Source organism: Panthera pardus, unplaced genomic scaffold (assembly GCF_024362965.1).
Source record: "Panthera pardus isolate Hobbes unplaced genomic scaffold, ASM2436296v1 HiC_scaffold_20, whole genome shotgun sequence".
NCBI classification, from domain to species: Eukaryota; Metazoa; Chordata; class Mammalia; order Carnivora; family Felidae; genus Panthera; species Panthera pardus.
In genome coordinates, this window is record NW_026526766.1 from 30724024 (window position 1) to 30746522 (window position 22499).

At 36.7% G+C, this 22499-nt stretch overlaps 1 protein-coding gene across 6 annotated transcripts in view; it reads right to left on the reverse strand.

The window, feature by feature from the left end:
* Window positions 1-7794: 7794 nt before the first annotated feature.
* The window catches only part of ZNF510 (zinc finger protein 510), a 32367-nt gene continuing 17662 nt past the window's right edge, over window positions 7795-22499 (reverse strand). For all 6 annotated transcript variants that reach the window (XM_053907873.1, XM_053907875.1, XM_053907874.1 and 3 more), the window contains 3 exons: window positions 12407-12533; window positions 12014-12109; window positions 7795-9874 (listed from right to left, as the gene is read on the reverse strand). In XM_053907873.1, the coding sequence (XP_053763848.1) occupies window positions 8262-9874; window positions 12014-12109; window positions 12407-12533 (1836 nt within the window). In that variant the 3' untranslated portion in view covers window positions 7795-8261. The remainder of the gene's footprint in view (window positions 9875-12013; window positions 12110-12406; window positions 12534-22499) is intronic.

Below are 22499 nucleotides of genomic sequence, written 5' to 3' on the forward strand. Positions count from 1 at the left end.
TTGTCAAATGCTTTTTCTGCATCGATTGACAGGATCATGTGGTTCTTATCTTTTCTTTTATTAATGTGATGTATCACACTGATTGATTTGTGAATGTTGAACCAGCCCTGCATCCCAGGAATGAATCCCACTTGATCATGGTGAATAATTCTTTTTATATGCTTTTGAATTCGATTTGCTAGTATCTTATTGAGAACTTTTGCATCCATATTCATCAGGGATATTGGCCTGTAGTTCTCTTTTTTTTTACTGGGTCTCTGTCTGGTTTAGGAATCAAAGTAATGCTGGCTTCATAGAATGAGTCTGGAAGTTTTCCTTCCCCTTCTATTTTTTGGAATAGCTTGAGAAAGATAGGTATTATCTCTGCTTTAAATGTCCGGTAGAGTTCCCCTGGGAAGCCATGTGGTCCTGGACTCTTATTTGTTGGGAGATTTTTGATAACTGATAAAATTTCTTCGCTGGTTATGGGTCTGTTCAAGCTTTCTATTTCCTCCTGTTAGAGTTTTGGAAGTGTGTGGGTGTTTAGGAATTTGTCCATTTCTTCCAGGTTGTCCAGTTTGTTGGCATATAATTTTTCATAGTATTCCCTGATAATTGCTTGTATTTCTGAGGGATTGGTTGTAATAATTCCATTTTCATTCATGATTTTATCTATTTGGGTCATCCCCCTTTTCATTTTGAGAAGCCTGGCTAGAGGTTTATCAATTTTGTTTATTTTTTCAAAAAACCAACTCTTGGTTTCATTGATCTGCTCTATAGGTTTTTTAGATTCTATATTGTTTATTTCTGCTCTGATCTTTATTATTTCTCTTCTTCTGCTGGATTTGGGATGTCTTTGCTGTTCTGCTTCTATTTCCTTTAGGTGTGCTGTTAGATTTTGTATTTGGGATTTTTCTTGTTTCTTGAGATAGTCGTGGATTGCAATGTATTTTCCTCTCAGGACTGCCTTCACTGCATCCCAAAGCGTTTGGATTGTTGTATTTTCATTTTCATTTGTTTCCATATATTTTTTAATTTCTTCTCTAATTGTCTGGTTGACCCACTCATTCTTTAGTAGGGTGTTCTTTAACCTCCATGCTTTTGGAGGTTTTCCAGACTTTTTCCTGTGGTTGATTTCAAGCTTCATTGCATTGTGGTCTGAAAGTATGCATGGTATGATCTCAAATCTTGTATACTTATGAATGGCTCTCTTGTGACCCAGTATGTGATCTGTGTTGGAGAAGGTTCCATGTGCACTCTAGAAGAAAGTATATTCTGTTGCTTTGGGATGCAGAGTTCTAAATATATCTGTCAAGTCCATCTGATCCAGTGTATCATTCAGGGCCCTTGTTTTTTTATTGATCCTGTGTCTAGGTGATCTATCCAATGTTGTAAGTGGAGTATTAAAGTCCCCTGCAATTACCACAATCTTATCAATAAGGTTGCTTATGTTTGTGATTAATTGTTTTATATATTTGGGGGCTCCCGTATTTGGCACATAGACATTTATAATTGTTAGCTCTTCCTTATGGATAGACCCTGTAATGATTATATAATGCCCTTCTTCATCTCTTGTTACAACCTTTAATTTAAAGTCTAGTTGGTCTGATGTAAGAATGGCTACTCCTGGTTCCTTTGGCTTCCAGTAGCATGATAGATCGTTCTCCATCCCCTCAGTTTCAATCTGAAGGTGTCTTCACATCTAAAATGAGTCTCTTGTAGACAGCAAATAGATGTGTCTTGTTTTTTTATCCATTCTGATACCGTATGTCTTTTGGTTGGCGCATTTAGTCCATTTACATTCAGTGTTATTATTGAAAGATATGGGTTTAGAGTCATTGTGATGTATGTAGGTTTCATGCTCGTAGCAATGTCTCTGGTACTTTGTGTTACAGGATCCCCCTTAGGGTCTCTTGTAGGGCTGGTTTAGTGGTGATGAATTCCTTCAGTTTTGGTTTGTCCTTCTATTCTAAATGACAGACTTGCTGGATAGAGGATTCTCGGCTGCATATTTTTTCTGTTCATCACATTGAAGATTTCCTACCATTCCTTTCTGACCTCCAAGTTTCAGTAGACAGATCCGTCAGGAGTCTTATCAGTCTCCCTTTATATGTTAGAGCACGTTTATCCCTGGCTGCTTTCAGAATTCTCCCTTTATCCTTGTATTTTGCCAGTTTCACTATGATATGTCGTGCAGAAGATCAATTCAAGTTACGTCTGAAGGGAGTTCTCTGTGCCTCTTGGATTTCAATGCCTTTTTCCTTCCCCAGATCAGGTGAGTTTCAGCTATTATTTCTTCAAGTACACCGTCAGCACTTTTCCCTCTCTCTTCCTCCTCTGGATCCCAATTATATGTACATTATTTTGTTATGTCACTTAATTCTCTGAATCTCCCCTAATACTCCTGGACTTTTTAATCTCTCTTTTTCTCAGCCTCTTCTTTTTCCCTAATTTTATCATCTAATTCACCTATTCTCTCCCCTGCCTCTTCAGTCTGAGCTGTGGTTGCCTCCATTTTATTTTGCGGCTCATTTATAGCATTTTCTAGCTCCTCCTGACAGTTTCTTAGTCCCTTGATCTCTGTAATAATAGATTCTCTGCTGTCCTCTATACTTTTTTCAAGCCCAGCGATTAATTTTATGACTATTATTTTAAATTCATTTTCTGCTATATTGCTTAAATCATTTTTGATCAGTTTATTAGCTGTCACTACTTCCTGGAGTTTCTTTTGAGGAGAATTCCTCCGTTTTGTCATTTTGGATAGTCCCTGGAGTGTCGGGGAACTGCAGGGCCCCTCCTCTGTGCTGTGTGGAGTAACTTGCATTGGTGGGCAGGGCCGCAGCCAGACCTGATGTCTGCCCCCAGCCCACAGCTGGGGCCATGGTCAGACTGGTGTGTACCTTATTTTCCCTTCTCCCAGGGGCAGGACTCACTGTGGAATGGTGTGACCTCTGGGCTACTTGCACACTGCCAGTCTTGTGGTACTGCTTCGTTGGGATCTGGCATATTAGCCAGGGTGGATCTGCAAGGTACACAGGGGTGGGAGGGGCAGGCTCAGCTCATTTTGCCTTTGGTGGTCCGCTTCGGGAGGGGCCCTGTAGCACTCGGAGGGAGGTAGACCTGTCAGAGGGATGGATCTGTAGAAGCACAGCATTGGGTGTTTGCCGAGGTCTTATGTTTTTTATATCCTTGCTGATTTCCTATTTAGTAGTGCTATCAACTGCTAAGAGAGGGATGTTGAATTTGTCAACTATACTAGATTTGTCTATTTATCCTTTCAGTTCTCTCAGATTTTGCTTCATGTATGTCGATGTTCTGCTGTTTCTTGCACACAGCGTTGTTGTATTCTTAGTGGATAGAGTCTACTGTAATGCACATTTTACCCTGGAAATATTCTTTGCTGTGAAGTGTTATCTTTATTTAGTGTTTTGCTTTTTCAGTTGAGCATGTTTCAAGGTTTATCTCTATTATAGTATATATCAATACTTCATTCCTTTTTATGGCTGAATTATATTGTAGTTTACAAATATGCCATATTTTATTTATCCAGTCATCTGTTGATGGAAATTTAGATTATTTCCATATTCTGGCTATTGTGAATAGTGCTGTTATGACATTTGTACACAAGTTTTGTTTGAACATTAAGTTTGCAGCATATATTGAGAAGTAGAATTGGCACAGGTCAGGCAAATTAGTTTCTTAGCTTATTTTAATTATGTATAAGAGTCAATCATCTGGTAGTTAAGCTAATTATACTGTTCTGGGATTTGGCAGTTTTTTTTTTTTTTGTTGTTGTTGTTAAGTAGGCTCCATGCCCAATGCAGGGCTTGCACTCATGACCGAGATGAAGAGTCCCATGTTCTATGAAGTGAGCCAGTCAGGGGCCCCTGGAAGTCAGTTTTTTAGAATACTGAAAGATCATTAAAATAGCCAGTTGGCCAGGCAAGCTAATGGTACTTGGAGATTGTGCTGTCTCTAAGAAGAAAATAAATTTGTTTCTCCCTCATTATAGTGTGAAGCTGCCCTCGTAAAAAGGCATGATGTATTATTTCTTCTGGAGTTCCAAGGAACCTTTAATGTGAGGAAGAAAAAGTATTACACACCTGGCAAGGAAAGACAAATATGGAGGCAGCTCAGAACAAATGTTATGCCCCTTCTTTTGGCATCAGACACTTCTCTCAGTAGATCCTTGAACCTGAGAAAATACTTCTTTTTGGAGCTGCCAAGAGAATTATTTGGAAATTAAAAATGAGTGGAACTACTAGCACGATGGAGTAAAGGGATGACCCCAAGAACCAGTTCCTTTGTCTTCTGATTGGATCTTGAAAATCTGATTTACTATCACTATTGTTTTGCAAAATTGCTTGAATTAGTAGAAGCAAAGCTAAAAACAAACAAAAGAGGTAAAAAAAAAAAATGCCTGCACTGTACAATGCTAATAAAAACTGATATGTAGGCATAATTTTGAATTGGGAATTCTAGTTTATTGAAAATAAATCTTATTTTGGGTGACAAATATTTGAAGAACTGTACACTTCTGAACATTAATAAACACGTTTCTTTTATCAACTTTAGAAAATATCCAGAACAGGGGCGCCTGGGTGGCTCGGTCGGTTAAGCGTCCGACTTCGGCTCAGGTCATGATCTCATGGTCCGTGAGTTCAAGCCCCACGTCGGGCTCTGTGCGGACTGCGCAGAGCCTGGAGCCTGTTTCAGATTCTGTGTCTCCCTCTTTCTCTGCCCCTCCCCTGTTCACGCTCTGTCTCTCTCTGTCTCAAAAATAAACGTTAAAAAAAAAAAAATTAAAAAAAAAAAAAAAAAAAAAGAAAATATCCAGAATAGAAGTCTTTGAGTGGAGCTTATAGCAATAGTTTTCCTTAACTATTTATAATAAATGATGAATAATCACAGAAGATCATTTGCAGCATCAAAAGAAAATACATTCAGATTTCACTTTGATAATTTCACCTTCAGGAAGTATTTCTGAGTGAGCAATATGTAGAGGGTCTGTTTCAGTTGTTTGAGATACACATTATGAACAGAACATAAAAATTCCTGCCCTCAATGGAGGCTTTTTAAAATTAGCATAAAGGTCCTTAATAGGCAGGCAGACAGAAAATTGACTCTTCCAGGGTCTCTAGATGTGGCATCCATGTTGGAATAAAAGCCCACGATCTGGAAAGGTCATCAGCCAAGTAGGGAGAAAGAAGCATTCATGGTTATAGCACAGACCATGGTCTCCAGTTAATAATGTATTATACAGGGAGTTGTCCTGTGGGCCTACCCTAGCAAGGGGACAGCAGGTAAAGCCTAAGTGTCCAATCATGGGACTTTGTCACCTGTACTCCCAATGAGTGACTCAGACTACCTGGGTGGACTTATTTCATCCTAATGGGTAGATGATCTTGAACTTAATAGCAAATCCAATCACAATTCTAAAAGATTATATATAAAAAAGGGTATAAAGGAGATGATTCTAAATATCTTAAGAAACTGAAACTTAAGAAACTAAGAAAGAAGGACTCTTTATATTACCAACTATTATAAAAGCAGAGTGAACAATAATCTCTTGATTATTTTTAGGAAATATAGCACTAACTAGATATTATCTTCTGTTTTTGCAGATGCATCTTTGCAAGGCCATTGGCAGCTCTAGAGTAATAATTTAACCGGCATCTGATGTTCCATTTCTGTAGTCCTAGGACATATTTTCCTTTTCTTGATTCAAATACTCTTCAGTGAAAAAATTCAGTATCAGGCTAGAAAAGGAATATTTTGGCTCATATGAGGTATACGCTAGCCTTGATCCCAAAAGGTGGATATGTTGCTAGTATAACAGAATGCAGGGAATGGGTCATGAGCAGCTCTGTGCAATATCTTTACAAATGGCAATTTAGAATATGAACAGATTTAAAATCATTAGGAAAGGGGTGAATTATCGTATGTGGAGCACTGGATATTAATACAAAAGAAAAAATTGTATTAGGTCAAATGACATCAAAGGAAGCACTGGACATATAGAGACCTTTACTTTGTATGCAGTTAAAATGGTGAATATTTTGCTCTATCAGTATGATGATGGATCCAGGTAGCAATGCTGGCAATCAGGGTAGTGAAGTCTTACTCAGCAGCTTGGTTCCACTCGGTATTACCATAGAATAGTCACTTACCAAGAGCACCTAGTTTAACAACCCAGATGTCAGCAGCTATGACTTTTCCCTACAGTTCACAGCACCAAAAAGGGGTGCTTTTGTCAGTCTGCAGTTTTACTGCTGGTGTGTCAAGCAGCTAGGCACAGTAAGAACCCAAAATAAAAATGCCAGAAGTTTTATCAAAGGGAATATCTGCTAGAGTTAAGAACATCCTTGTGTCCTGCCCCTTGAGAGGATCAGCCACATCAATTTTTAGGTCTGCATTAATGGCAATAAGGTTGACTAGTCACAGTGCCCAAGTGGTTCTCACTAGCCTTTCAGTGAACCAGGCCCAATTAGAGTAACCTCTATGAACTGAGGGCCCTACTGAGCCAGTAGCTTTGCTTCACGCAGCAGAATGGGGGATAAATTTCCTCTGTAAGGGATAGCTGCTATCACCTCATGTACAGCTGAGATACTTCTGGGACCAAGACAGCTGTATTCTTAAATATACCATGTGCATTTTACACATGAGGCCTGAGTACTTTACATCTTGTTAGCCAGTTAAGTCCAAGATGTCACCCTAAAATTGGAATATCAAGTCAGAGTCAGGTGTCTAGTGTAAAAGAGCCCAAGAGTAAGCTAATGGCTGCTTTACAAAAGGAGTATACTTCATAGCCTCATTAGGGTATCAAGTCAAATAACCCTTCTCCCCCACCCCAAGGGCATCTCCTTTTGCTAGAAATTCCAATCAACAGAATGACAAGTCACAGAGACTTGAAGCCCAAGGTAGTCATTAAGGGCTGTGAGACCTCAAAGTTATCTTCTTTACACACAACTTTTCCTGACTAGGAGAATCTCCTCTGAGTTATGGGAAGGGGAAATATAGCATAGAACACATTCCTACTATAGTTTCAGATTTAGAAATAATCCCAGTATACTGTACTGGCCTAAAGGGCCTCCTTTATTCCAAGATCAAATTCATTTCCCTTCCCTACTGTAAACCCTGCCCTAACAACATTTTCTAAATCTAGATACGCTCTAATCACATGGAAATTGATAAGATGTTGACTTGGGCACTTGTATCTCATAGATCCAGAAAAGTTTGGACCCCTTTCCTCCCTCAAAGTTCCCCCAAATACTTGGGTAGGTGTCAATGGCCTTGTGTCCCCTTTGGAGACAGGAAAATTTCTCTCCCCTAAAGCAGCGAATATTGGGGTATATGGAGGTAAAAGGAAGTGTGGAAGGAGAGGGGCTTCATGACATTAAGCCACATTTACTTTAGTTGCATGAGGTATACTCATATTTTAACCAAAAAACCTTTCAACCTTTTGGTTCATCGAAAGCCCTGTTACAGGTGTATTATTTATTTCATTACATTGAAAGAAGGTGATTTTTTTAAAATGAATTCTCTGATGATCTTTGAGAGACTCCTCCCAACACCACACTTTAATTTAAAGTGTTATACCTGCTGGCTGACATAAGCTTGGCTTACTCAAATAGTTTTCTACCTCCCCAGCAGAGGGATGGCTAAATTATGTTCAAAAGCAAATAGACCTAAACGTTTAAGAGCTTAACAAAAGCTTACTTCTTAATTATAAAATGTTCAAATGGTAAAGATGGGAATGAGAATTTTGTTCCACATATCCCAGGCACCCTTTTATCTTATAAAAGCAGTGCCATGTTGAAGCATGATACCCAAGGTTGTCTTGGGTCATCTCTGTTTTATTCTGACAGTATCCCTGTAGTTTGTCAGGGAGGTCTTTTGTCAGAACTAGATACGGCATACAACATGAACATTCAAAGTCCACCAGCCCTATTTGGAGGAAAGGGAGACCCAGACAATTATGTGTGAGTTATCTTAAAAGGCATGGCTTCTTTCAAGAGGGCTTTCCATAGTATCTTGAAAGGAGTATCAGCCTGTGTGCATTCTCTGATATATATTCAAGGTTGCTTTTTGGATAAAGGTTTTCCTACATTCATATGTATGTGGTTCCTCTCGTGTGTGGATTTTCTGGAGTCAAATGGATTGGTCTTTCAGCCACAATGATTTTCCACAGCTATTATATCAACAGGATTTCCCTCCCTCCCTGAATTCTCTGGTAAATATTTAGGGTTGACTTCTTAGACAATGTTCTAAATTCATTACATTTATAAGATTTCACCACTGTGAATTCTCTGATGTATTCTGAGGTTTGATTTCTGGCCAAAAGGTTTCCCACATTTGTTACACTGAAAAGGTTTCTCTCCTGTATGAATTCTCTGATGATCACTAAGGATTGCCTTCCGGACAAATTTTTTCCCACATTCATTACATTTAAATGGTTTCTCCCCAGTATGAATTCTTTGATGCACTCTAAGGGTTGATGTCCGGGCGAAAGTTTTCCCACATTCATTACATTTAAAAGGTTTCTCTCCTGTGTGTGTTTTCTGATGTTGAATGAGATGGTCTTTTCGCCAGAACGATTTTTCACATTCGTTACACTGATATGTTTTCTCACCACTATGTGTTCTCTGATGTATTCTGAGGTTTGACTTCTGACCAAAAGTTTTCCCACATTCATTACACTGAAAGGATTTCTCTCCTGTGTGAATTCTGTGATGATCTCTGAGGGTTGACTTTTGAACAAAAGTTTTCCCACATTCACTACATTTATAAGGCTTCTCTCCTGTATGAATTCTCTGATGTCCCCTGAGGGTTGACTTCTGGACAAATGTTTTCCCACATTCATTACACTTATAGGGTTTTTCTGCTCTGTGAATTCTCTGATGTGTACTGAGGTGTGACTTCTGGGAGAAGGTTTTTCCACATTCATTACATTCAAATGGTTTCTCTCCTGTGTGAGTTCTCTGATGTTGAATGAGATGTCCTTTTTGAAAGAAAGATTTACCACATTCATTACACTTATAGGGTTTTACTTCAGAGTGACTCTGCTGTCGTACTTTGTGGGCTGATATGTGGTAGGATTTCCTATCTTCATGATATTCAAAGGATTTATCCCCAGTTTGTCTTCTGTCATTACATACTAATGAGTTCTCTTCTGTGACAGTTATCTGAGGTTGAGTGAAGTATGACTTCCTGTAGAAATTATTCCCACTTGCATTACATTCATGTTTCACAGCCATGTGGAATTTATTGTATTCTTTGAGAGCTGACTTCTCACAGAAGGATCTCCCACATTGGTTAAGATGAGGGTATTTCTCCCCTGTCCCAGTTCTTTTATAGTTAAAGACAGTTGTTTTTTCATTTTTTCCCCTAAATCCATCGTTTTTATAGGATTTTTCTCCTGTGTGAATATTCTTATGTGTAACACAGGCAGCCTCATCATAGATGGTTTTTCCAATTTCATTATATTTAAAAGCTTGCTCCAATGTTTGACACTTTTGACTCTCAGGAGGATTTTCCTTATAACTGAAAGCTTCCCCACTTCTATTATATTCATATAACTTCTCTCCAGTGTGATTTCTCTCAAACTTAATTTTGAAAGACAGATTTTCACATATACTACAGCAATCTGGTTTTTTTGTTGAATAGTTTCTATTATTAATGATAAATTGGGAAATATTTTGCAAATTTACTCCCCATGAGTCATATTTACAGGACATTTTTGTTGAAACAGGAGCTATGTGCAGATTAAACTGTTTTCCCAAAATTTCCTCTTCCTCTCCAGTCAATAGTTTATTATTAATGGATATTACTTCCTGAAAGTGGTTGTCTTTGATTTTCTTGTTCCTCTTGATCAGGTAATCATCTCTGTAATCTTCTAAAATGGAGATAAATTGAAAACATCTTATAAATCTTACATTTCTTATGGCTGGGACACAGACATATAGCTTATATTATATTTCACTTTTTGTTTTTTTTAAGATTAAATAATTTGTGTGTATATCTTCACTCTGCTTTAAAAAACAATACAGTGAAAATGAGAGAGGAAACTAGTAATAAATACATATCTTTATTTGGGTTGTAATAAATTGGATTTTCCTACCAGGGTGGAGAATGATAAAATTGAATAGACTTTTACAGGAGTGGTTATTTTAGGGAGCAGAAAAATCAGATAATGGGATGAACCCAACTGGACTATATAAACTTAAGTACAAAAAAAATTAGTATTAATTAAGTAACAAAAAAATTAGGAGATAATGAACACTGATGGGCTAGGCCCGACAGAAGAAGAGTTTGCTTTGAGGAAGTATATTATATAGCCCTACACTATCTAGAGGCCATACTGGTAAAATACTCAAGAGTCTATACTTCCAATTTGATATCCCTTATTTTCATTAAATCCTTCAACATCAAATTAAAATTGAGTACAAGATTCCTCATGATTAAATTAAGAAGTTTACAGCTCAGACTCTAACCATCTTATAAGTTATGGAAATACAAACAAGTGAAAAAAGATGAAAGAAAAATCCATTTTTGCAACTAAATTAGATTCACTGCTCAATTCCTGCTGTGGTACCTTTATCAAAGTTGAATAAGTGTACCTGATCACCTCATCCTAATTTTCCACATTTCAATTTGATGTGAGGGGTATACTTTATATATGTATGCAAGTATGTACGCTCTGTGGCCAGTGTGGGGCCTGAACTCCGGACCCCGAGATCAAGAGTCACATGCTCTATTGACTGAACCAGCCAGGTATTCCAAGGGGTACAATTTTAAATGGAGTATCATGGAAGGCCTTAACTGCAGAGATGGCACTTAAGAAAGCTCCAAATCATTTATGAATTCTAGATGCTCTTCCTTTGAGGCTTTTATGAGTTGTAAATATCATTTATTTTTGGTTCATCTCTTCACTCTCTTAAGTATGAAACATGATTTACATCTGCATAAAACTTATATGTGCAATTTAACAGTACCGAGTGAACACTGGTGTAATTAGAAACCAGGTCAAGAAACAGAACCCAAAATGGGTCTGCAAAAATCCCTATTTGTCTCTGCCCAGTTACAACTTCATGCTTAAGAGTTCATACTCTCCGAATATTTATATAATTGTTTCCTTGGCTTTCTTTGTAGTTTTACCACCAAAAAATGAATTCCTAAAAATGTAATTGAGTTTTGCATTTCTGACATTTACATAAATGTAACCATACATGCATACTTATATTGTTTGGTTTCTTTTGCTTAATATTATATAGCTAATTATCCCTTAAGGAATACAACTATTTTTTCATCCTACTGCTGATGTACCCAATTTTAAACAAAAACAAACAATATTGCCACAAATATTGTTTTCTTTATCCTAGAGAATACAATCATGCCTTTCTGTAGGGTATACAGTTAGGAAAGGAATTCCTTGGTTACAAGTTATATAGAACTTTACCATGATTTGATAACATCCTTCTGATAACACAGTGGTTTCACCAATTTACATTTTCCATTAGTGAGTAAGATTCTTTAATATTTCACATCCTCATCAGGACTTGGCTTTGCCAAACTTGTTAATGTCACCTCATACATCTCTCATAACACTTTATATTTTATGTTGCACTCCATGAAAGCTAATGAGACTGAACACATTTTCAAAGATTTAATGGCCATTTGAAAGTTCCTGTTCAGTCTTTCACTTATTTTTTAGTTGGGTTGCCACCTTTTCCTATGTTGACTTATGGAAGTTTTTACATTTTCAGGATACTTATCCTTTCTAGGTTACTTGTACTATATACATATTCTGCTACTCTGTGGCTTGTCTTCTCATCCTTTTAGTGGTATCTTTTATAAACAAAGTTCTTAATTTTAAAGTAGTCAAGTTTATTAATCATTTTCTTTTGATTGGTGCTTTTTGCACCTTTGAGCCTAAAAGAAAAGTCTTGAAATATAAAGGTTTTTATCACCAAACTGACCTTCTGGAGTCTAACCACCCCTACAGAATTCTATCTGCTAGTGCTCAGTAGCTCACCTTGGTGGCTCTGGTTTAAGAATTCTTCCTCTAAGAACCAAGGCTCCTCTCCTTGCTCCAATTTGAAGATTACTGCTGGTTTGAAAATACAGTTACCTGTAAACAGGGAACAATGGAGTACTTAGGACAGATGATGAGCTTTTTAGTCTCCAAAAGTGTAAAAAAGATAGAGCTTCAAGAGCTGCATCCTGAAGATCCTGGTTTGGATTTATCATGGAGAGCCGACAAAACGCTCCTTTTATCTTCAAAAGGGCATAGCTAATAATTTTATATTCCTGAATGAAATGCTTAAATAACATTAAAATCTAAATAAAGTATTCATGTGTATTGGTGTATAAAAAGGAAATACTTTCCATGTGGTGTGATGAGGATAAGTTACACTTATATGCTCACCCACTGAGACCAGGTTGTTGTAGTTCTCCAGCATCACATCTCTATACAGGGTCCTCTGAATTGGACCCATTTGCTGCCACTCCTCCTGGGTGAACTCCACAGTCACGTCCTTGAATGACACTGATGCCTGCAACAGTACATTTCTGCTCAATGTGAAGTGTTCATAATTAGGTAACAAAGAAAATACCCCTAAAAACCATTCTTATGTTTACTGTAAAGAGTTTAAAATGAATATAAAGGACGCTTTTTTGAATCTAATTTTAACTTTAATTTTTTGAAATGTTTATTTAAGGGGGGGGGAGGGAGGAGGGGCTCAAAGGGAGGGAGAGAGAGAGAATCCTAAGAACACTGTCAACATAGAACCTGATGTGGGGCTTGAACCCATGAACTGTGAGATCATGACCTGAGCTGAAATCAAGAGTCAGATGCTTAACTGACTGAGCCACCCAGGCACCCTGATAATTTTAAGTTTGTTTCGGAACTACTCAACTAGTAAAAACGTTCAAGAGTTGATGCTCAACTGACTGAGCCGGCCAGGTACCCCTAACTTAATTTTTGTATTTTTATGAGTTCTACACATGTACTATCAATAAGTATATTAGTAAAACTTTTGTCTTAAAATTTTTTAAAGCACAAATGATAAATTTCCTCCAATTTTTATCCCACACCCCAATATACTACCCTGGGTATATTCTAGGGTAGGGGCCAGCAAATTATGACCTGTGGCCAAATCCAGCTTGCCACTTTTTTAAATAAGTTTTTATTGCAACATAACCACACACACAGCCAATCATTCTGTACTGTTCATGGTAGCTTTTGTGCTGTAACAGCAGAGCCTAGTACTCCCCTCAGAAACCTTAGGACTATAAAATGTGAAAACATTTACTATCTGACCCATTAGAGGCAAAGTTTGCCAACCATTGGGCTAAACCAGTCCAATTAAAGGAAAGATTAACAGCTTAAAAACAACAACCCCCCCCCCCCCCAATTAATAGAGAGGGATATATTGTAGATTGAAAATAACAGAATGGAAAAAAAATACACGTAATTATGAGGCAAAAGTAAGTTGGTATGGTTATATTAACATGAAAAAAAATAAAGGTAAGAAAGTATCATAATAACAATTTATGATCCTTTTAACAGAAGATATGAAAATCATAAATTGGTATGCATTTGAAAGCACAGCTTCCAAATACAGTCAATCCTAATTATTCACTGATTCTGTATCTGCAAATTCACCTAAAATTTACTTCTAACCTCAACAGTTATGATTTTGCAGGATTTATGGACACTTGCAGAATGGTTAAAAAAATTTGAGTGCTCAGCACATGTTTTTCCAGCTGGAACTGAACAACATAATGCTTTGACAAATGTTTTTTTTGCAGTCTATTTAGTGCATTCTTGGCATTTTTGTGCTTTTTCTTAGTGTTTTCACTTTTTAAAATGCTCCCCCACCCCTGCGTAATGCAGAAATGCAGTCTAGTGTTCCCAAGAGCAGGAAGTTTGTGATATGCCTTAGGGAGAAACCAAGTGTGTTAGATAAACTTTGAGAATTAATTATCATGCAGATGGCTGTTAGTTCTTGCTCGTGAATCAACAATATATTAAATAAGGTATTTTTAAACAGAAACACACATAAAATAAGACTGCATATTGAATGGTGGACCAAAATGTTGTGACTGGAAACTCACAGGAACTTAACCCTGTACTTCCCCTAGGAACAATGATTCAGTATTTGCTAATTCAGTGCTCATAGTGATTTTATAGAAAATAACCACTGAGAATAGGGAGAATCAACTATGTATAAACAAAAGTTAACAGAAATGTTATAGAGGGATCCATAATTATAACTGGTGATTTCAACACAACTCTCAACTCAGAGGGCAAGCAGAAAAAAAACAAAACAAAACAATAGAGATTTAGGAAGAGATCAGCAACAGCCAAGAGGAAAAATCTGGCCCACTGTTTTTCTTCATTTAAAAAAAATATTAATCTTTATTTATTTTTGAGAGAGAGAGACAGAGCACGAACAGGGGAGGGGCAGAGAGAGAGGGAGACACAAAATCTGAAGCAGGCTCCAGCTGTAAGCACAGTCTGATGTGGGGCTTGAACTCATGAACTGTGAGATCATGACCTGAGCCCAAAGTTGGATGCTTAACTGACTAAGCCACCAGGTGCCCCTGTTTTCATTTTGTAAATAAAAATTTATTGGAACACAGTCATGTTCATTTGTTATGTTATCTATGGCTGCTATAGCCCTACAACTGTAGAGTTCAGTATTTCTAGGGATCCTATCTCACACAAAGCCTACTATGTGACATTTACAGATAGAATTTGTTGACCACTGACACAGAAGATTTACATGACATAAATAACAAATTTAAGTAACTGAAACATACAGGATAATCTAATCAAAATATTTTCTGGCGCATTTTGTATATTAAAAATAAAAACAGTAAGTCTCATCAAATTAGAAAAGATTACAAACATATAGTTTGACTTTGGCTTTTAGTTCAGAGATATAGAGAGCTGAAAAGAGCAGCCTTAAAACAAGAACAAGCTGGGCAGGTTGGAAGTTAAGGTATTTTAAAAAAATCATCAGAGAAATGAAATTGCATAACAAATAATTTGAAATGAGGGGAGAGATAAGCACTGTAGGGAGAATCAGAGCCCACCTGTTTGCTTACTGGACCTTATGCTACCAAACTTCACATAAGATAATAGGAAGATAAAGGTAGAAAAAATTTAACAACCTGCTAAAGACCCATGTGCATAATGTTAGAGTGTGAAGTCCCTGGGGATGTGGTGTGTGTCACAGACATAGTGTGATTTGTACCTTTTTGTGAGATTTTCTCCAGGAACCCAATATGTCACAGAGAGGATTGGGGCACAATTAAGAGGAAGTCCCTTTCTGCCCCATGTGATGCTGGCTAGTATAGGGGGAAAAGAGTTATTGTTTAAATCCACTCAGATCCATATTGCTTATTTCCACTACAGAACACTTAATCTGTAAGGGAAAAGTAAATAAAACACATACCTTGAGGCCACTGATGGTATCTTTTTGCGGTAAGGGAAGAGCAATGGCAGACGCTACCAAAATGTTGCCCAGACCCATATGCCCTATTTTTCCCAAGTAATAAAATGGTGAGATGCAAGTTCTTAGTGCCTAAGACTGAGGTTAAATTAGAAGATGAATCCCACTTCCAGAGAACTGTCATTATTTGACCTGTTTGGAACATACCACTCATAAGGCTATCTTCATTTGACATGACTTAAAGCTCACACACTGCAAACAGCATTTTCTGAGGACATGACATTAATGAAAAAAAAAAAGGGATATTGTTTACCATCATAGCTACTTCAGGCAGTTTATAACAATTAAGGAAAACAGTCTAATTAAAAGCTTAAAGGGAAAAGCTGGAACATGGTATATCCAGAAGGGGCTTTGAAAAGCTCAGACATATCTCTGGGAATCTAGAAGGTGGCACACATCCTCTGGGCTATGTGCATATTCAGGAAAATATCTGAGAAGGTACTAAATTTGCCTCTGATTAACCTTGAGACTCTCTGAAAGAAAAGTGAAAGTGAATACAAAATATCAAGTTACTGTTGAAGGCATATCCCAACATAAGAGCATCTTGGCAAAGACTGGAGACTTACTGGTTACAAATATTTAAGGAAATCATTGTGCAATTGCTGATATTTAGCTAATGGAGTGGAGACTTTAGTGGCCACATATGACAAAGAATATAGGTTGTAAATATTCTGTTCAACAGAGTCACTAAACAAATAACAGCAGCAGCGGTTGGTGATATTCAGGTGATATATGTATATATACATACCTATTTTAAGATTTTACTTATTTATATATTTTTAATGTTTTTACTTATTTTGAGAGTGCACATGTAAGCAGGGGAGGGGCAGAGAGAAAAGAGAGAGAGAAAATCCCAAACAGGCTCCAGGCTGTCAGTGCAGAGCCTGACACAGGGCTTGATCCCACAAATCATGAGACCATGACCTGAGCTAAAATCAAGAGTTGGATGCTTAACCACCTGAGCCACCCAGGCGCCCCTAAGATTTTATTTTTTAAGTACTCTCTCAATCCAACGTGGAGCTCCAACTCACAACCTCAAGATCAAGAATCCCACACTCCACTGACTGAGCCATCCCAGGCACCCTGGCGCATTATATGTTAAATGTCAGGTTTTCCATAAAAATCTGAGACCTACAAATGAAAAAGTATGGCTCATACACAGAAAAAAAGAAAACCCTAAACTATATATGAAACAGTGTAAAACCTGTCTCTGAGGAAGTCCAGACACTGGACTTACTAGACAAAGACTTTCAATAAACTGTTTGAAATATATACAAATAACTAAAGAAATATATACAAATAACTAAATAAATATATACATACAAATATATACAAATAACTAAAGGAAACCACATCTAAAGAACCAAAAGAAAGTATGGTAATGAAGTCTCACTAAATAAAGAATATAAATAAAGAGACAGAAATAATAGATATGTAATGAAAAAGTAAACTAAAATTCTGAAATTTTAGAATTTGAAAATTTGAAACATGAAAGTAAAATAACTGAAGTAAAAAATTCCCTAGAGGTCTCAAAGGGAGATCTCAGCATGCAGAAGAATCAGCCAATTTGAATATAAACCTGCTGAGCTGATACAATCTGAAGATAGTAAAAATAGGGAAAATGAACAAAAAGCCTCAGTTTTTGTGGGACCTGTAGGACACAATCAAACATTTAAACATAGCAACATCCACAAGAGAGGAGTAAAAGGGGAGAGCAGAAGGGGCAGAAAAACAAAGGGTAAATCTTTAAAGCAGCAAAAGGGAAGTGACTTATCACTTCTAAAGATTCCCAAATATGATTAACAGTTGATGTGTCATCAGAAACCAGAGAGACCAGAAGGCAGTGGTATGACACATTTAAAGTGCTGAAAGGAAAGTCTATCAATCAAGACAGGATTCAGCAAAAATGAAGAAAAAATTACGACAGTCCCAGATAAACAAGGACTAGGAAAATCTGTCAAATTACACATGCCATATAAGAACTATTAATAGAGAAGTCATTCAGGCTGTAATGAGAATACATTAGATTATAACTGAAATCCACATGAATAAAGAAAACCATATAGGTAGAAGTAACTACACAGGTGCAAATACAAAAGCCACTGTAAGTGTATTTGCTGTATTTATTTTTCTCCTATATGATTTCAAGACAACTGCTTAAAGCAGTAATTAGAAATCTCACACAATGTACACACAATACATAAAATTGTAATTTAGTAAAACCACAAAGCAGAAGGGGCTGGAACTATAGAGGAGTTTTAGTGTATTGTTGAAACTAAGTTGGTATTCATCTGAACAAGACTGTCATAGTTACTAACTGTAATCAACAAGGTAGAAAGTTTTAATAGATTATTGAAATTGGTATTCATCTGAACAAGACTGTCATAAGATGTTAATTGTAATCAATGAGGTAACCATTAATAGGAAAAAATGTAGTAAAGGCACACAAAGTAATTATAATGGTACCCTAGGAAATATTGATTCAACATGAAAGAAGTAAAAAAAAAAAAATGGTGAAGTAGAGAAACAAAAAAGACTTAATCACAGACTGAAAAGAAATGTTTCAATGGATGATTACTTATCAGTAATCACATTAAATGTTAGTAGCTAAATACTTGAATTAAAAGGCAGAGACTGGCAGAATGGATTAAAAAACATAATCCATGGGAATGCAAGCTGGTGCAGCCATTATGGAAAACAGTATGGAGGTTCCTCAAAAAATTAAAAATAGGGGGTGCCTGGGTGGCTCAGTCGGTTAAGCGGCCGACTTTGGCTCAGGTCATGATCTCGCGGTCCGTGAGTTCGAGCCCCGCGTCGGGCTCTGTGCTGACAGCTCAGAGCCTGGAGCCTGTTTCAGATTCTGTGTCTCCCTCTCTCTGACCCTCCCCCGTTCATGCTCTGTCTCTCTCTGTCTCAAAAATAAATAAACGTTAAAAAAAAAAAATTAAAAATAGAACTACCCTACGACCCAGCAACTGCACTACTAGGTATTTATCCATGGGATGGATACAGGTGTGCTGCTTCAAAGGGACACATGCACCCCAATGTTTATAGCAGCACTATCAACAATAGCTAAAGTATGGAAAGAGTCCAAATGTCCATCCATGGATGAATGGATAAAGAGGTGGTATATATATACACAATGGAGTATTACTCAGCAGTCAAAAAGAATGAAATCTTGCCATTTGCAACTATGTGGACGGAACTGGAGGGTATTATGCTAAGTGAAATTAGAGAAAGACATATATCATATGACTTCACTCATATGAGGACTTTAAGATATAAAACAGATGAACATAAGGGAAGAGAAACAAAAATAATATACAAACAGGGAGGGGGACAAAACATAAGAGACTCATAAATATGAAGAACAAACAGAGGGTTACTGGAGGGGTTATAGGACAGGGGATGGGCTAAATGGGTAAGGGGCACTAAGGAATCTACTCCTGAAATCATTGTTGCACTATATGCTAACTAATTTGGATGTAAATTAAAAAAAAATTAAATTAAAAAAACCAAACATTATCCAATTATATCCTATCTGCTAGAGACACTTTACACTTAAAGACACAATAGCTTGAAAGTAAGACTGGTAAAAAATATACTATGTAATCAGTAACCAACAGAGCCCTGGATTGCCTATAAATAGGATTAGACAAAATAGACTTTCAGACAAAAATAGGAGAGAAAAAGGACATTTATTAGTGGTAAAAGTGTCAACACATGAAGACAATACACCAATTATAAACATACACATACCTAACAACAGAGCTTCAAAATACTGACAGAATTAAAAAGACAAACAATTCAACAATAACAGTTGGGAGATTTTAATGTTTCACTTTAATAATGAATAGAACTACTAGATAGAAGACCAATATGGGAAAAACACACTTACATAACACTATATCAACTGGACCAAGGCAGATACAAAGATAGTTATCTACAAAGACACTCAGGCCAACACTGGCAGCATACACATTCTTCTCAAGTACATATGGAACACTCTCCAGTATAGATTAAATGTTAGGCCACAAAACAAGTCTCAATACATTTTAAAATATTTATTTTAAGAGAAAGAGAGGATGAGCAGGGGAGGAGCAGAGAGAGAAGGAGAGAGAATCTCGATGGAGGTCTAGATCCAATAAACTGTAAAACTGTAATCTGAGCCAAAATCAAGAGTTGGATGCTTTTCCAACTGAGCCACCTAGGTGCCCCTCAATACATTTTAAAGGTTAAAAACATATAAAATATCTCCTATGACCAAAATAAAATGAAACAAGAAATCAATGAGAAAACTGGAAAATTAAAAAATCTGTGAAAATGAAACAACACACTCAAAAAAAACCCCAAAGATCAAAGAATACTCACAAGGGAGTTACAAAATACTCTGAGACAAAATGAAAACACAGCATACACCAAAACTCATGAGATACAGCTAATGCAGTGGTTACAGGGAAATTTATAGCTGTAACACCTACATTTAAAAGAAATCTCAAATCAATAACTTAAGTGTACACCTTACGAAGGAAAGAAATAATAAAGATTGGAGCAAACAAAAAATAAAGAACAGAACAATAGAATCAACAAAACAAAGCTGGTTCTTTGAAAAATCAACAGAATTGATAAACCTTTAGGTAGACCAAGAAAAAAAGAATACTCAAATTACTAAAATCAGATATAATGGGGGACATTACTACTGACTTTTCAGAAACAAAAAGGACTATCAGAGAGTACTATAAACAACTGTACACCAACAAATTACATAACCGAGAGGAAAAGGACAAATTCCTAGAAACATACAAACTACTAAAGCTGACTCAAAAGGAAACAGAAAATCTGAACACATCCATAGGATAGGACTGAATTGGTAAATTAAAAACCTCTCAATAAAGAAAAGCTCAGGACCAGATGGCTTTACTGATTAAGTTCAATCAAACATATAAGAATTAATACAAATCTATCTCTAACTCTTCCAGAAATAGAAGAGGGAACATTTCCTAAGTTATTCTATGAATTACTTCATACTAAAGTCAGACTAAGAATTCACAAACTAAAGATAAATATCCTTTATGAATACAGATGTAAAACTCTTCAACAAAATACTAGCAAACAGAATCTAGCAATATATCAAAATGATTACTATACACCATGACCAAGAAGGATTATCCCAGAAATGTAAACATGGCTCACCAAATGAAAATCAATCTATGTAACACACTACAGTAACAGAATGGAGGAAATAAACCATGATCATCTCAGTTGATGCAGAAAAAGTATTTGACAAAATCCAATATCACTTCATGATAAAAACACTCAACAAACAGGAATAAAAAGGAACTTCCTCAACAAAATAAAAAGCACTTATGGGGCACCTGGCTTGGCTAGCTCAATCAATTGAGGATTTGACTCTTGATCTCAGGGTCTTGAGTTCAAGCCCCACATTGCAGGCAGAATTTACTGGGGAAAAAAAAGCACTTAGGATAAACCCACAGCTAACATCAACACAATTCTAAAATACAGGGTTTCCCTCCAAAAATGAAAAATAAGACAAGGATGTCTGCTGTAACCAATTCTATTTATTTTTTTTTATTAAAAATTTTTTTAATGTTTATTTATTTTTGAGAGAGACAGAGCATGAGCAGGGGAAGGACAGAGAGAGAGGGAGACACTGAATCTGAAGTAGGCTCTAGGCTCTGAGCTGTCAGCACAGAGCCCGACACAGGGCTCAAACTCATGAACCGTGAGATCACGACCTGAGCTAAATTCGGATGCTTAACCAACTGAGCCACCCAAACGCCCCTAAACGATTCTATTTATTATACTGGAAGTTCTAGCCAGAGAAAATAGGCAAGATAAAAAGAAAGACCTCAAAATTAGAAAGGGAAAAAATAAAACCATCTGTAATCACAGACCACATGATCTAATGTATAAATATATGTATTTAAAATATAAACACTAAAGAATCTATTAAAAAAACCTACTAGACCTATAAAATAAATTCAGAACATTTTCAGGATTTAAGATGAACTCAAAAACCATTGTATTGCTATACACTAGCAACGAACAATAAAAAAAAATAAGCAATTCCATTCACAAGAGAATAAAAAATAAAATATGCATAAATTTAACCAAGAAGGTACACAACTGGTGCACTCAACACTAGCAAATTTTGCTGAATGTATTAAAAAAATCTAAATCGGGGCGCCTGAGTGGCTCAGTTGGTTAAGCATCCGACTTCAGCTCAGGTCATGATCTCACCGTCCAAGAGTTCGAGCCCTGCATCAGGCTCTGTGCTGACAGCTCAGAGCCTGGAGCCTGTTTCGGATTCTGTGTCTCCCTCTCTCTCTGACCCTCCCCCCTTCACACTGTCTCTCTCTATCTCAAAAATAAATAAACGTTAAAAAATTTTTTTTAATCTAAATAAATGGAAGAACATCCTATGCTCATGAATTAGAAGTTTTAATTTTTTAAAAAGTTTTTATTTATTTATTACATTTAATTTTTAATTTATATCCAAGTCAGTTAGCATATAGTGCAACAATGATTTCAGGAGTAGATTCCTTAGTGCCCCTTACCCATTTAGCCCATCCCCCCTCCCACGAGCCCTCCAGTAACCCTCTGTTTGTTCTCCATATTTGGGAGTCTCTTATGTTTTGTCCCCCTCCCTGTTTTTATATTATTTTTGCTTCCCTTCCCTTATGTTCATCTGTTTTGTATCTTAAAGCCCTCATATGAGTGAGGTCATATGATATTTATCTTTCTCTGACTAATTTCACTTAGCATAATACCATCTAGTTCCATCCACGCAGTTGTGAATGGCAAGATTTCGTTCTTTTTGATTGCCGAGTAATACTCCATTGTATATATACACCACAGGAAGATTTAATATTGTTAAGATGGCAATAGTTCCCAAAGCAATCTACAGATTCAATGACATCTGTATCAAAACCCCAATGGCTTTGTTTTTCATTCAATGACATCTGTGTCAAAACCCTT